The 15,399-nt window shown below is 38.2% G+C and overlaps 6 protein-coding genes across 7 annotated transcripts; 3 read left to right on the top strand and 3 right to left on the bottom strand.

Annotated features, from left to right (window-relative positions):
* The first annotated feature begins 294 nt into the window (after positions 1-294).
* On the top strand, positions 295-2,667 carry LOC17877632. Its single transcript, XM_006284317.2, has 5 exons — positions 295-647; positions 858-935; positions 1,021-1,105; positions 1,195-1,283; positions 2,348-2,667. Exons 1-5 carry the CDS (start codon positions 339-341, stop codon positions 2,483-2,485), a joined length of 699 nt encoding a protein of 232 aa, XP_006284379.2. The 5' UTR covers positions 295-338; the 3' UTR covers positions 2,486-2,667.
* A 57-nt stretch (positions 2,668-2,724) lies between these two features.
* Positions 2,725-3,364, bottom strand: LOC17878711 (root meristem growth factor 6). The gene has a single exon (XM_006285226.2). It carries the CDS (start codon positions 3,257-3,259, stop codon positions 2,999-3,001), a length of 261 nt encoding a protein of 86 aa, XP_006285288.1. The 5' UTR covers positions 3,260-3,364; the 3' UTR covers positions 2,725-2,998.
* Positions 3,365-4,359: 995 nt separating this feature from the next.
* Positions 4,360-6,317, bottom strand: LOC17878048 (autophagy-related protein 8f). Its single transcript, XM_006284712.2, has 6 exons — positions 6,181-6,317; positions 5,773-5,820; positions 5,622-5,677; positions 4,991-5,043; positions 4,781-4,899; positions 4,360-4,655 (listed from the first exon to the last, which is right to left on the bottom strand). The coding sequence occupies exons 2-6, from the start codon at positions 5,807-5,809 to the stop codon at positions 4,555-4,557; spliced, it is 366 nt and encodes a 121-aa protein (XP_006284774.1). The 5' UTR covers positions 5,810-5,820; positions 6,181-6,317; the 3' UTR covers positions 4,360-4,554.
* A 1,965-nt stretch (positions 6,318-8,282) lies between these two features.
* Positions 8,283-9,527, top strand: LOC17878725 (pentatricopeptide repeat-containing protein At3g60980, mitochondrial). Its single transcript, XM_006282802.1, has one exon. It carries the CDS (start codon positions 8,283-8,285, stop codon positions 9,525-9,527), a length of 1,245 nt encoding a protein of 414 aa, XP_006282864.1.
* A 1,096-nt stretch (positions 9,528-10,623) lies between these two features.
* Positions 10,624-12,805, top strand: LOC17880311 (leukocyte receptor cluster member 1 homolog). 2 transcript variants are annotated; one of them, XM_006284346.2, is made up of 2 exons: positions 10,624-11,452; positions 12,507-12,805. In XM_006284346.2, the coding sequence occupies exons 1-2, from the start codon at positions 10,707-10,709 to the stop codon at positions 12,511-12,513; spliced, it is 753 nt and encodes a 250-aa protein (XP_006284408.1). In that variant the 5' UTR covers positions 10,624-10,706; the 3' UTR covers positions 12,514-12,805. The 2 variants fall into 2 exon arrangements, with proteins under 2 accessions (XP_006284408.1, XP_023634461.1); XM_023778693.1 differs by lacking the exon at positions 12,507-12,805 and having other exon boundaries at positions 10,624-11,456.
* Positions 12,806-13,307: 502 nt separating this feature from the next.
* LOC17879747 (putative 57 kDa heat shock protein) lies at positions 13,308-14,820 on the bottom strand. Its single transcript, XM_023779102.1, has 5 exons — positions 14,692-14,820; positions 14,235-14,579; positions 14,106-14,135; positions 13,919-13,969; positions 13,308-13,789 (listed from the first exon to the last, which is right to left on the bottom strand). Exons 1-5 carry the CDS (start codon positions 14,726-14,728, stop codon positions 13,464-13,466), a joined length of 789 nt encoding a protein of 262 aa, XP_023634870.1. The 5' UTR covers positions 14,729-14,820; the 3' UTR covers positions 13,308-13,463.
* Between the last annotated feature and the right edge of the window lie 579 nt (positions 14,821-15,399).

Raw genomic sequence — 15,399 nt, 5'->3', positions numbered from 1 at the left:
ATAACGTCTAGTTAGAAACCTTTAAAAAGCGATCATCTAAACAAATCACAACCGCAAAGATAAGGAGCAAGACATTGATTTTTATTTATGAGAGGGAAAAAAAGACCTTAATCAATTAATATTCTCAAGTGTTATATGAAATCAAACAAAACAAAATCTATCTAAAAGCCACGTAGACAAGTGGCAGGTACAGTGTAATTTTTAGTTAATATCCCGGTTAGTTCTGGTTACTTGTTAAAATAATTAAATTATATTAGTAACCAATAGATATGATTACAGGTGATTACGAAATCGACCTACGAAACTCTGGCTGCGCCGGCGACGATCGGGAATTCGTAATGGAAGACGGAGAAGGCATGGATGCTGCAGCGGCGGAGCTTGAAAGACTCCAAATTGAAATCCTCCGTAGAATCTCCGTTCTCGAGAGCACATTTCTCCCACAGAGTTCTTCGGCAGCTCCGTCGCCTTCTCTACCGGTTGATGAAAACGAAACTGTGGCTCGCCTCTCCTCAGTTCTCCGTTCCGGCGGCGTTAACGACTTCTGCTTCAAGAGAGTTGCTTCTGATTACTACGACTGGCCTCTCGAATCCCGCCGCGACGTTCTTGGCGCTTCCTCAGTCGACCATCTCTGCAAGAGCATTGTTCTGGTAATACTTCGATTGTATTCAGTGAACTTCTTATGTTTTAGAGGTCATGGAACTATACTGTGATATCATCCATTACGTGAATCAGTATGTGATATGTGAAACTACACACATTGACTCAAGAATCAGTATGATCTCTATTGAAGTAGCTAGTTTCATGTTGCAATTATTTCTGCTTGTGTTTGTTTCCTCATTAAATGTTCACCAATACAGGTTAATACTCAAGCTTCATCAAATATAGTGGATTGCAGTGATCGAAACAACTCAAAGTACTATGTGGTTGTGGTTCAGGTGCTCCTCATGGTTCCTGCTGAATGCATTTTCACCTTTATTTCGTCTTTCATCGTATTCATTTGGTTATCTTTTCATATGGCAGTATACTGCCAGATTCAATGCTGAAGCAGTAAAGCAGTTTCTTTATTCACTAAATGAGGGAAGGATTCCAAAGAAAAGATTTAACTGTTAGTGCTTTGTATTTTTATAATCTCTTAAGATATTGAAGGTTATATGTTGCTTATATATGCTGAGGCTTGTGCTAATCTCTGTGTAGTGAGACTTGCTCCTGAGGAGACATCAATTAACTTGACAGGATTTGAGCACAATGCGGTAACCTGTATCGGTATGAAGACAAACATACCGGTATGTTTTGTTTCCTCACCGTTATTTCCGTGATAGAATTATGATCTTTGTTTGATTGAAGCTGACCGACTTTTCTACATCTTGCATTATTTACATGTTCTGCCAATAATGTATTGGAGTTTTGCTCATTGCTGCTCTACACTGTTTATTACATATTAGACATAGGACTAGTATGAGAGGAACCTCTACCCACTTGTGTTTCTTCTCCTAGACAAACTGTTTCGTGCTGTATTTTGAGTTTTAGAAATATTTACAGAGAGTTTTCCTTACATACACATGTTCTTGCCAAGCGTTTTGCAGACATTACAGTTTATTGTCCTGTCCTAGAGGCCCGAAAGGTTTCAGTGCCCAATAGGTTACACAGCTAGGTTTTGTCTTGTTTGTTTCTCTTACTCTGTACAGGAGGGTGTGGTGCATTATAAGACAATTAACATTGATACGCAGCAGAAGTTAGAGTTTCTTTTGAGCCAGCTGCTGATTGTCCCACTCATTGTCTTTAGTACTTTCCCCATTGATAGTAAAAAAGATAGAAATTACGTTTTTTACAGTTCAATATCTTCTTTGCACTACCAGTACCGGAGTTAGTAATGTGTGTCAGGCCGAGAGACTTAAATGGAGTTATTTTTGGTCTGTGTATATATAATCTTAGGCACGTACCCTACTGCATTGATGTGTTTATCTTCCTTTCCTTATCCGGAAGTGGCCCACTTCAGACAACACACTATTTATGTTACTGTGACACATCAGTCTTTCATAATCATATTTAGACTTCAGTATTATGTAAATGGGTTTTCTCTTTAGGGTAATTACTTATGTTGCTTAGGATTCTTGTGTGTTTTATGATGAATTCCTCGCTCCCAATTCAATGTATGCTGAGTGACTTGTTATTTTGACGTATCCGTAGAGTTGAGAGTTTGATTTAGTGGGGAGATGGATAAAATGCTTGTTTAGTATCATGTTTAGAGTTTCCATGGCATATTCAGACTAATCGTGCTTTGAAATTGAAATATACTTCCGATATATTGATACTGACGAGTTAGATCGGGGGCTTTGGAAAACGTCAGGTGATATTGGATGAGGCCATAAGCAAACTTAAGCCAGACTTCTTCTGGTTGGGTGGTGGAGAAATTGATCTGAAGCTTGGTGTCAGAACATCTGAATTCCTGGAATTTGTTAAACCATTCATCGTTCCTTGCAGCTGAAATCAAGAATATTTGTAACACTATTTTCTTTTCTCCCTGTTATCAAATTTGTAACACTTAGCACAAGATTTTAGCTTCAACGAGGGTTCGTACCTCTCACATAAATTGGTATTCTTTGTAATGATACTTTGGTTTCATGCTACTTGGAATTAAATGGCAGTAAAGATGCCTGTTAGAAGTTACATCATGGATTCATGGTTAGATAGGTTATTGTTAGTTGATGTATTTGAGATCCCTTGTACCGTTCGTTAAAGCTTAATGAAGGAGTATCACAATTCAGTTACAACCTCATATATTGAACAGTTCTTCTGTCCCACATCCATATGTAACATAGTAAGTAAAAGGATACACCTTGTCAGTTTGTATACAAGGAGATATAAAGAACAAAGTTGGTCATGAATATATATATATATATATATATAGATAGCACAAGAGTCATTACAACCACCAACATGGTGAATGCATATGCATACAAAAGTGTGATATATAGAGAAATGGGTATGGATCGGGTACTTAAGACTTCTCGTTGTGGATGGGAGGCTTACGATGAGGCTGAGGATAGTCCATGACCACTACTTCATCCCCTGTCTCGACTCCACGCAACACCCTCCTCTTTCCTCCACCATTGGGGATGTTTTGTACCAAAGAAGCAGCCTTGTGATGATGCTTATGTGACCCTAGACGACGAGAAGATACGCATCCAACATTAGAAGACAAAAGCAGAAGTATGAAACAGAACACCACCGCAAGTCCACTCCTCACAGAGCAAGACATGACTTCTCTTCGTCTTTCTTCTTTTTCTTTTTCTTCTTCTTCAGATACTTGTATAAATGCTGTGTCTGTATACAGGGAGATGAGAGCAGGACAAATATAGTTTGAAATGTGTTGATTGGTGTAAGAGAAGAGAAGAGGGAAGGAGTATTTGTAGGCAGAAGAGAGTAAAGAGAGTAAGACAAACATTGAATGCAGGTGGGGGGGGGGGGTCCTTCATTATCATAACATGCTCTTGTTCCTCTCTCTTTAATTTCCTCTCTCTTTTAATCGTCTCTCTTGTCTATTATTCAAATATGTTTTCATTCATTTCTGCATTTTTCTATACATGTCTATCGTATTCGTATGTCTCAATGGGTGTCTTGATCGGCCAAACCTCTTGTCTACTAGAGAGTCTTCGTAGGGTCATCATCTCATGCATTCTCATTTTCCTTTCTTTCCATTTGCTCACCTTATTCTTCGGTTCTTCCCCTTTTCACCAGCGCCATTATTGTTTGATCCCAACTATTACAGAACAGTTTGACGTGTTACTCTCCAAAGTCCTCCTAATCGATCACTACCTTATCATGACACTATTTGACATTGATGTCTTTGTACAAAACACTCTTATGAAGGTTTTACATTCAACTTTAACTTCAACGGTCCAAAGTCTGAAAAACACAACCGCGTCCAGAGTATCTCATGTTCCACGTGACCGGTTGGGGACCTTGAATGAGAGAATCTTTTGAGGATCATAACTATGCGTAGATGATCGATAGCTAAAAAAACTGTGAACAAAATCAATACTGAAAAGTGTAAAATAAGAAGAAGAACAAGGCAGCATGGTCCGACCGTCTCTCCGTCAACGACAATGTGGGGACCTTTCTAACATTTCACCGGCCACACCTCAACCGGTACCGATCGTGTCTGCCACGTGGCACAGTCCCCTTGTGCTTTCTCTTCTATTGAGTTGGGTCATATTACTACTTGCCTTCTCTACTCCTACTCTTATAGGCCTTTGCAATTTGTGACTGTCATGTCCCACGACATGTGATGTCGGCTCATAGATTGAAGACATCAAAAAACAAGGAAGAGATGAGATTGATAGATGGATTCATAGAAAGTTCTCAAAGTAGGTTATCAAGTAGATATTATTATGAAAGGATACTATATACATTATTTTATGTTTACTGTACACATTGACGCCCAACCAAAGGTCCTTAGAGAAGAAGTACATAGGTGGCTTGCTTAATAATTAATAAGAGGATGAATATTCGGGGAAATAGAGATGGGTAAAACGAAATATCCAGCAAGAGATCCTATGGAGATGCAAACCCAAACGTGTTTTCTCCGCTGTAAGTGACATAGAGGAACCCATCATCATCCTTTTTCTCTTCGTACACAGAAGACATGAGTGCACCTGCAAAGTTATCAGATCAGAATTTTTTAAAACATGTACATACTGTATCTCCAGTTTTCATGCTCTTGATCTTTGTGTCAAGGATGAAACTCTTAGATATAAATACAGGAGATCTATCTATTTACCTGTTGGGGGAAGAACATTGTCCACAAATATGAAGATAGCCTTTTCTGCACTCAGTTTGATTCTTTTGCGAATGACGTACACAAATTGCCCCACTGTCAGATCAGCCGGGACTAGGTATCTGCAAATTTGATAACCAGAAAAAGCTTAGTCATCAATCACAAGTCAGGTCCGAATGAAAAGGATACTGATCCCCTTTTTAATATGCTTACTTTTTCTTGTCGATGGTTGGTATATCACTCTTCTCAGCCTTCTCAACAATCACCTGAATCCCACCAAAATAAAAATGTGTGGCGATCATCACTAAACGTGTCATTGTACCATATGAAGCATAAAGCACTTAGCGACATGAATCTGCTTATTAAGCCACTTATTAAGCCGTAAGGATGACCAAGTAAGCACTAAATAAGAATTGACATTCAGAATATCACATTCTCAACAAAAAAAAAAAAAGAACAAACAAATTCAAAGTCCTAATGTTGTTATAGGCACTACAACAGCTCCATGTAGTAGCTGATACAGTACAAACATATATGTAAAAAGCATGTAGTTGATCAGACAATAATAACTTGATAATGTTAGTTGGGTGTACATTTATAGCCAGATGCAATCTACAAAACAATAGGCAAAGAGACGATAAGCTCATAATCGCCAAGAGAGAAACAAACAATTGTGAAAGGAAAGAGCCACAAAAAGGACAACCCTATCATATTGCTGGTCCATGAAACACAACAAAACTCAGTGAAACACAAAAAACTGGTCAGAGCAAACAAAAGAGAAAAGTATGCTAATGACAGGAAACTTTGGATATGTGTAATGTATCAATCAATATTGAGCTCTCACCGGAATTCTATCTGGATACTTCTCTCTAATCCGAGCAGCTTCTGCCCTTCTCTTTTCTGAAAGTTCAAAAGACAGGATCATATTAGATCAAAGCAAGGTTTCAACAATCAAAGAAACACCAAATCAAGAAAAAAAAAATTAGGATCCAAACCAAGGTCATGCTCTTGCTTGAACGAGCTTTTTGCCATTCCTTCCACGCCTAAACATACAAAAGACATAGGTGACGCCAATCAGACAACCAACAACAAACAAATTCAACACTTAAAATCGAATCATCAATTCCCAAAATATAAACTCTGGAACTCAGATTTAAGTACTAAACGCAAGATTTCATCTATCTAATATCAGTCGATCATGTTCCACAAGCCAAACGATTTACAAAAATTCCGATTACTAATATCTAAAATCCCCAAAACAATACACGAAATCCAGAGAACCCTTTTTGTATCAGACAAACCTAGATCGATTGATCAACTTAAAAACCAAACCTTTAAGTAATCTAAACGAAGTACAAGATCGCAATAAGACCAAAAAAAAGGTAACAACTCAATGATCAAACCTGAAGATTACAAAGAACGAAGCTTTTCCTGCGATCAAACACTTCTTCAGAGCACAACGCTATCGTTGAAGATAACAACAACAACAACAACAATTAACGAAAGAATAGGAAAGAAAAAGCAAATAAGCAACCTACAAAAATTCTGCGAAGCATTTAAAAATGTATGTGATAAGGCAAGAAATTATCTGCAGATGGTTTATGGTAACATCTAAACACTTCAGCTGACGTGGTATTGTCTGCTCTGATGAGCGAGAATCTGACGGTATATAATTACTCGATTAGAAATATCAACCGTCCATATTGCTGACGGTGTACGATAGAGCAGTGCACCGTGATACTCCTCCAAAAAAGGATAAAGAAGAACCGGATATGCCGGGATCACGTTACTGCTAACGATATGACACTTTTACCCCTAAAACTGTGTGCTAGGTAAAGAGTACGGAAGGGTAATAACTGGAAAAACGCATGTCGCGTGTAAGCGTTAAGCCACTTTCGTCAAGGGCCCAGTGCAGTAATTATGGGCCTTACAAATAAACGGATGATATTAAAATTAATAGCATAAATTTTGTTTTCAAAAACTGATACAAATACTTTAAACTAAACTATAAAAATCTTTTTCTGAGCAGAAAAAAAAAATCTAAATCTTGAACTTTAGATTATAGAATGTCTACGTTGAAATAGCATCCTCGTTCCCAATCATATTAAATGATAAATAAAAAATATTTGAACAATAACAACTTTTACATAGCAACATGTACAATTAGTTTAAACGAATTTTGGGTGTAACTGCACATGATGTAGAATGTTTTAGCATTTTATTTTCTTCATATGATAGAGTAAATAAATTTTTAAATGCATGAAAGATAAAACAACACTTGAGTCATATGCCAATAAATTATCTTAGACATAATTTATTCCTTATTTTCTCAAACTTGACCCTTTTTTCTTTTGGTCAACTATGAATAACTTGACCTATATATGTTGAACTTAATTACCCAAAGCTCAAGAGCTTACCGATAAAGGCCCACTAAAATTACATGTAGCAGCCCACTAGAATTACATGTAGCAGCCCAAATACAAAAGCAGAGCTCTCTGCAGTCTGCATAAACAATCCCAAAGAATCAAATCGAAATTTACAACCTGGAAAGTCAGAGTAAGAGGAAGAAGAAGGTCTGAAGCTGTAGAGAGAGAGTAGAGAGGATGGGGATAGGGAAGACCTGCTTTTTGTTCATGATGGGAACTGGTTATGGCGTATACGTCGCCCAGAATTACAACGTTCCCAATATAAAGAAGCTCACCAACACTGGTCTCGTCATCGCCAAGCACATCGAAGATAATTATCGCAAACCCAACAACAAGGACGATGTCAATTGAGATTGATTTGGTTCATTCCTCGGGTTTTGCCAATTCTCTAACCGCTTCGATCCGGATTTTATTGTAAGATTGGGTTAGGGTAGCACATCATGGGTTTTTACTCTTGGTTTGGTTTGGTTTGGAAATTGGAAAGACTAAAACAAAATTGAGGATTCTAATTAGGTTTTTTTTTTAAATATATTAGATTTTGATAAATCTGTGGATCATTTGAATTAATGAATGGCTTCCCTCAGCGATCATTTCAAGGTTCAGTGTCATGAATTTTCTAATTTATATCATTTCAAATCCTTTGTTCAAGGTTCGGTTTCTTTAGACAATGGTGTCACAACATAACTACATACGCAATCTTAGATATGCCAATAGCTTCTGTTTCCAGATTTGTTTTCTACAGTTTCTCTAAGCATTATATATGTCATTGTCTTGACTGTATTACGCATTGTGAATGTATTCATCGAATCACATTATTCATGTACCTCAAAGCGAACCTCATGCCATATAAAATCTTTGATCAATAATTTCACTATCTTTAGAGGTTTCCAAAGAAGCAGAGAGCATAAAAATTCATCTTTTAACACCTGTTGTTCTCTTGTTGACGATACCAAAATTCACTTTATACAGCAGATTTACTGGGCCCTATATCGCGTAATGGGCCTTAAAGAGTTTAATATGAGGCGCAAAGTTCCTTTACATATAACATATCTTTGCGTGTCCAAAAAGTAAGGTTAACAATGTCTTCGCCGGCGATGTCAAGCAGCCGCCGCTACCTCCTCCAGAGGATGATGTCTTCACCAAAACCGTATCCTATTGGGAGGGTTATTCCTCAGGAGCAACGATCCACCATTAGCGGTCCATCATCACTGCTTAGGCGAGTCAGGTTCCTGATCGATGACATCTCGGATCTCGACGTTGCTGCCAAGCACGCTCGTTTAGCTGCGACGAAGAAGAGGATGTATCCTCAAGAAGCCTTATTTACCAGCAAAGCAATTATCGGAGCCATGTGCAACGCTGGGCGGTCCGGCGACGCCTTGGATCTGTTCGATTTCTTTTTCAACAAATCCAAGTTGAAGCCAGACATCGCTTGCTGCAACTTCATCATCAAAACCCACTGCGAGCAAGGTCGCTTTGACGAAGCTCTTGGACTCTACAAGCACCTCCTCTCCAACCCTCCTTCTCCGGACCATAACACGTACGACATCTTGACCAAAGCCCTGTTCGATGCCGGGAGAATGCACCAAGCTCTAGATCTCTTGTTGAAAGGAAGAGCTGACTTGTTCAATTTCCAAAAGCCAGGCATGTACATGAATCTTATTCGTGGCTACTTGGAACAGGGGAATCTCGACATGGCCTATCAGCTCCGGGACGACTTCAAGACATGTTCAATACGCAACGAAGTCGCAGTCGTGGAATCAGTATTCGTGGAGTATTTGTTCAAGCAAGGCAAGGATGAGGAGGCTATGGATCTATACAGGAGCTCGGTTACGTTGAACGAGGACGGCCTGACAGCTAATGCAACTGTGGGAAATGTGTATCTGAAACTGTTGCTCAAGTACGGCAAGAAAACACAGGCCTGGGCATTGTTCGAGTATATGCTTGACAATCACTGCTGCTGGTTTCGGTTCAATGGGGATACTCTTAATATGATGGTGGACGAGTGTTTTGAGGAAGGACGGTTCAGCGATGCGGTCAACATCTTAACCAAGGCCAAGGCAAAGGTTAAGTACAACTTGCTGCCTGTGGGAGCATACCGAAACCTTATTACAAGGTTATGTCAGAATGGGAGGCTGTCCGAGGCTGAGAGTGTGTTTGATGAATTTTTGAAACAAGATGTCTTGAATACAGATGTTGAAACTTATAACGCAATGATTCGTGCATATGCTGAGTCTGGAAGGGTTGAGGATGCCGTTCAAACTGCAAACAAGATGATGACTTCTAAAGTCCACAAGGTTGCTAAATTCTTTTCTAGTTTAGGTTAGGTTTCTTTTGCTTTTATATTGATTCTCTTTAGCTTTTATTTTTATTTTTCTGTCTAATTTATTAATTATGTAGTTTAGACTTTAGAGTATTTTTTTCAGTTTGTGAAAAAGCCTTTCATTACAGTCAGTTTGTGAAAAAGCCTTTCATTACAGTTTAGTGAAATACGATGCGTGTTTTTAACTTTTTACATACAAAATATTGATAAAGACTCTGGAACGTATATAAGGTAAAAAGAACCAAGAGAATAAGAAGTGTGAGATTTTAACTTGTACAATCGATGCATCAACTGTACTTATCATAGGAAATGCAAAGCAATGTGTACAGTGCTGATGCATCCACCTTCAAAATGGTGCCTAATATGATAGCTTTAATGTTTGGTCTGGTTTTTCTAGTCAAGAAGTGGGTTCTGTCTTGATATTTTGCTCCTTTTGCTAGCTTTGCTTTATAGGATGGTAGAAAAATGGTCATGATTGGTTTTGATGTATTTGCCTTAAAAAGATCATCAATTGGAGGATGAGTGAAAGAATTAATGGAAGGTCATTCACATTTCTATCATTAGCAACAAAGCTTCTTTGGCTTTGATCTGAACATGTTACACATTTTTTGTATTCATCTTTAATGTTAAAATGAGAAACGTGATTTGATGGCCAATTTTACATAAACTTGTTGGATATGCTTTCTTAATCATTTTTGATTAGTTTATAGTGAATGATACTTTGTTCTGATGTCTCTATTTGAAGATTACTTCTGTTAAATCTGGTACGTGCTTGTCCTTGTTTATATATCAGTTTATTTCTTTTTGTATAAACACATGTCAGTGAATGGTTGAAGACATGGACTCTATACTACAACCCTGAATGTGCCACAGATTTTTCTCAACAAGAATCTAAAACAGAGGTCCTCAAATCCAGAGGAGACAAAAGACAGAAGCTACCATCAAGATGTATACATATTGGGCCTATAGCTGTGAAAAGATCACGTAATGGGCTAAATGGGCCTCAGTATTCGAAAATTCAAATCCGATCAAGTTTTTTAATTTTATCTCGGCGTTGCTAACCTAATTTTCCAATTCAATTTTCAGTTTTCAATTTTTCATCTTTTTGGGGCTTAATTTTTTGTTGGCTAGATTAAGGGTTCGAACCTCACAAATTCAACAAAGTTGGGAGCTTTAGCCAGCCATGGGAGGTCACGGTGGTTTGAACATTCTTCCACAGAAGCGATGGAACGTTTACAATTTTGACAATCGAGAAAAAGTCCGAAAGGACGAAGAAGCTGCCGCTAGAGAAGAGCAGATCAAACGCGAGGAAGCTAGGAAACGAGATGCTGAGTCTCGTCTCGAGGTGCTTCGTAACGTCCGTGGCTTAGCGCCTCTCAAACGGGCTTCTCCGGAGGCAGAGAAGGGTAAGGATGAGGCAGTTGCGGTGGCCGCTGGTGTTAAATCCAGTGCTGTTGTTGTGGAGAGTGTTGAACCCGAGGAGCCTAAGACGGGTCATATAAATCTATTCGAAGGGATTAAGATCTTTGATCCGATTCAGATCCCAAAGAACGATAAGCCTGCGGAGGAGGAAGATCAGAGAAGAAAAAAAATGAGGAAAGAAGCGGCTGCAACTGCTAGAGCTTCTGCCAAGGATGCTGCAGCGAGAGCTGGTGATCCAGATGAGGAGAAGTATAGATTAGGATATGGGGTTGCTGGTAAAGGTGTGAAGCGTCCTTGGTACCTTGAGAAACGTAATGATGAAGATGATAGTGTACGTGGTGAGGATGATGGTGGATATAGAGGTCATGAAGCTAAGAAGAAGAATAGTGGGAAGAAAAGCTTAAAGGAGCTGAGAGAAGAAAGGTTGAAGAGGGAGAGGGTTGAGAAGGAAAGAGAGAGAGCCCTTTTCATGAAACAGAGCCAGAGAGACGGTGGTTTTTCACGGAGGTGAGTCTTTTGATTTCATTGGTGGTTCTGTTTTCGCACTTCGAGATTAGTTGATTTGCATAGTATTTACTGTTTAGGAATTAACTTTTGCTTGATTCATATCTTTATTAGTGCTGATAAAACCATGGTACATAGTTTGTATATAGAAATATTGGAGTGTGATATATTCTGGAGATCTAGGAATCAATAATATACAAGGTTCTAGCCTATAGTATATATTAAAGTTTAGTGAAGCATGGTTTTTTGTTACTTTGAATGTTTGATGATAGCATTTACACCCTGAAAGGTGGACCTATGTGAGTATATATACTTGTTTCAACATTGGGGTGGAGAACTGTTTTCGTTGCTGATAATCCCATTGGTTCCATTGAGTGCTCAAGTAATTAGTATGTGAAATTGTGTAGGAGATTCAAAGGCAGTTTTGCTGTCATCTAATAATATGTGGATGTGGATGTTTAAACAGATAGAAAATTGGAAAGAAAATCTGATAGAAACATGGTAGATGGTTAAGAAATTTTGCAGACATTACAGTCTACTTTCCTGTCATAATTTTTGCGGAAGCTTGAAGGTTTCAGTCCCCAATGAGTTACACAGCTAGTCTTGTATTACTTATTCTCTAAGCTTGTACTGGAAATGTGGTAGATTTCAACACAATTTGCATTTGGTATGGACCCAATGTTAGAGTTTTCTTGTATCTAGCTGCTGTTTGTCCCAATCATTGTCCTAGGCATTTCCCCTATTGATAGTAAAAAACTAGAATATCCTTTTCAACAGTTCATTATCCATACCAGAGTTAGTAATGGGTGTCAGGCAGAGAGTGTACTACTGTGACATTGATTAATTTAGAAAACTTTAGGCTTGTAACCACTTCAGAAAACACGCTATTTTACTACTGTAACATATCACTGATCTCAGTACTAATACCCGAAGTTAGAAAAATTGTTTTGGTTGCTAAAATCCTGTTGGTCTCTACTTGAATAGGCACACCAAAGTTTTAATTTTGAGAAGAAGAGTATAGATGATTGCTAATATTAGTTTTGTGAAACTCTTGCAGGCGGTGATGAAATCACAAAGATGACACAGAGACTTGATGTTGAGATTCAAAGGTGGTTCAAAGATGACACAGAGGCTTGATGTTGAGATTCAATGGCCCTTTTGTCGTCTATCTATGTGTGTATAGAGATGTTTCTACAGATAGAAAAGTGGAAAGGATGTGTAGTGAGTTTGATAGTGGAATTCTTTATACTGCTTCCTGCTCAAAGAGTTGTGTCCCCTAAATTTTTGTAAAAATGCTTTGCAATTCAACAGAGACCTTTGGCTAATTATAAGAAATAAGAGTACTCGTAAAAGACAGTGCGTTAAGACAAAGTTTTGTCTTTCAAACATATCAAAATATGTTGGGTCGTAGAGACATATCCATTATCCAAAGTACTGATAAGACAGAAAACGACATGATCCATAAAACAAACTACACAATCCCAGAAAACGAGTTCATTCTAGAAAAGACAGATCCAGAAACGCGAAAGTTTCATCATGAAATCATCAAACGGGAGGAATGAGGAGACGAATCACACCGTCCTTGGCGATGGTACTTCTCAGCTGACATGGCATGTTTTCTTTTGACCGTTTGACTATCCGACGGCTGATATATTGAACGAAAATCACAGCCGTCCAATCTTATCCTAGCACTAAAATAACTATCCCAAAGTATCCTACACGTTATTATTGTTGATTGGACGATCTCGCAGTACTTTTTAATTTTTATCTGATGCAAATCAATAGTGACCAATTGGGGAATTGGTAACAGTTTAGAGAATTATAAAGAGTACTACGTAAAGTTAAAATTAGACACGGATTAGTCTTTTTTTTTTGACGAGATATAAATATCCAAGTTCAGAAAAAACATAAGCTAGCTCAAAACAATGACCATAATATGTATCTAAAGAAGAAGTCCACAAGAGGTCACGAAGTTAAAGAAACGGAAAAACATCGCTTGATCATCATCATGGAATCAAACGGGAGGGATGATCAAACGGATCACACCGTTCTTAGCAATGGTCTTGATCTTACGGACGGGAATGTCGATAAGGGTAGAGAGCATAGCCACGTCACCAGAGTAGAAACGTCCACTTGAGTCATGGCTAAGGGCAGGAGCTTCACCAGTTACCTTCACTCTCCCATTTATGACTAAGACGGTGAAGTTCTCTTTGGGGACGCCTGGCATGTCTACACGCACGTATAGACCACCATTTTGAAGCTGCTTGGACTCATAAGCCATCTCGGATCCGTAGTTCACACATGGGTGTGGCATCAATATCCTACCGGATAAATTGGGGTCTGTTCCTCATATATACCACATGCAACAACAAGAAATATTCGTATTATTTAGACTAGCCAAACAATACTATACGATATGCAACAAATATGTATAGCATAAGCTTTTAGGTAGGTATAGTATGTGAATACCATGAGGATCTGTGCCATGGGGGAATTTGTGAGGACCATCGCCACGGAGATCTATGACCACAAATAGAGAGAAGACAACATTTTCAAACGTTAATGAAAGGAAAAATTAAGACTTTGTAATGTTCAGAGGCGATGTATATATATCAAAATAGAAAGTTTGGTGAAAAGGACAGATCAAATAAAATACCTTCTCTGAAATCTGGGCCACCAAGAAACGCTGTAGAAAACACAAATCCATTAGTTAATGTCACCAAACAAGCTTCCTATGACTGACTAGTAAACTAAACAAGTAAAAAGAAACAAGAAGGGTACATACAAATGCAGGAGGAACGTTGTGGAGTGATTTTGGTCTTGGTGAGGAGAAGCCTAAGAACACCATCAGACATGAGGGAAGTGAAACCGGAGATTGCACAGCATCTGCAGATTAGTCCGGTGGTTGTACCGTAGTTCCTTTCAGAGAAGTCGTATTTGTGTTCCTTTGGCGCGTCGGCGAAGATACAAACAGCTTTCTTTGACTGGTCAAGAAAAACCCTCACACCATCTTTTGGAACTCCGGGAAAATCTATACGAACGAACATGTCTTCGTTCTCCAACATCTTAAACTCCATAAACCCTTTTGGTCCATTTGCTAGAAACTGGTTGTTTATTGCGTAAAATCCCTCTGCACGCATCAACACCAACAAAAAAAAAAGTTTGATAAATAAAAGACGGAACTTTGATGGGTATATGTAACCATGTAAGTGAAATTTGAGACTGGTTTTGGAAGATCTTACCGCGAGATGGAGGAATAGAACTAAGAGGGACGACCATGATTCAACGGCGAGTGAAGTGTTTTTGTGAGATTTCTAGAAAGCTGTACCTTTAGGGATTAGGGTTTCTTCTCATTTGTAGAGATCTCTCTCTATTTGGGTTTTGGCATTTATGGCTTATGGGATCACTTTATGGGAGGGAAGGCAACGAGGAAGGAACAAGACGGAGTTGTCAGGAGAAAACACGACAAAACATTATGGCCACGTGTCTCTTTTACGTTTGTGATTTGCACCAATAATAGTTTTACACGTTTTTCATCTTTTTGTGAAACAGCTTTCAATAATACAGGTTGCTTCATCAGCAAACAGTAGGCATTTATGATTTGTTAATAACTATTGTGTATAAAGCAATCAATAATTACTAGTTAATGAAGTCGAAAGTAGCAAGTTTCTAAGAAAATTATTCCAGATCTGCCCAAAGTAACACAAAACAATAAAAGCTTAAAACATTAGACCAACATTATCAATCGGATCTTAGCTCATTCTTAATTTAATATTGAGTACTTTTTGATTTAATTTAAATGGTAAATGATGATTTATGCTAAGATCTAGATCTTATTTAAGATCTAAAATTGTGGCTAAGATACGACATGTGTCAATAGACGAGTGGTGGAATGCTTTTTTTTTGTGTTATGTGTTCTTATTTAACATTTTTCTTTTAATTTATTTCGA

The sequence above is a fragment of the Capsella rubella genome, unplaced genomic scaffold (genome assembly GCF_000375325.1).
Source record: "Capsella rubella cultivar Monte Gargano unplaced genomic scaffold, Caprub1_0 scaffold_7, whole genome shotgun sequence".
In the NCBI taxonomy this organism is placed as follows: Eukaryota; Viridiplantae; Streptophyta; class Magnoliopsida; order Brassicales; family Brassicaceae; genus Capsella; species Capsella rubella.
This window is presented reverse-complemented; position numbering and strand designations above follow the sequence as displayed.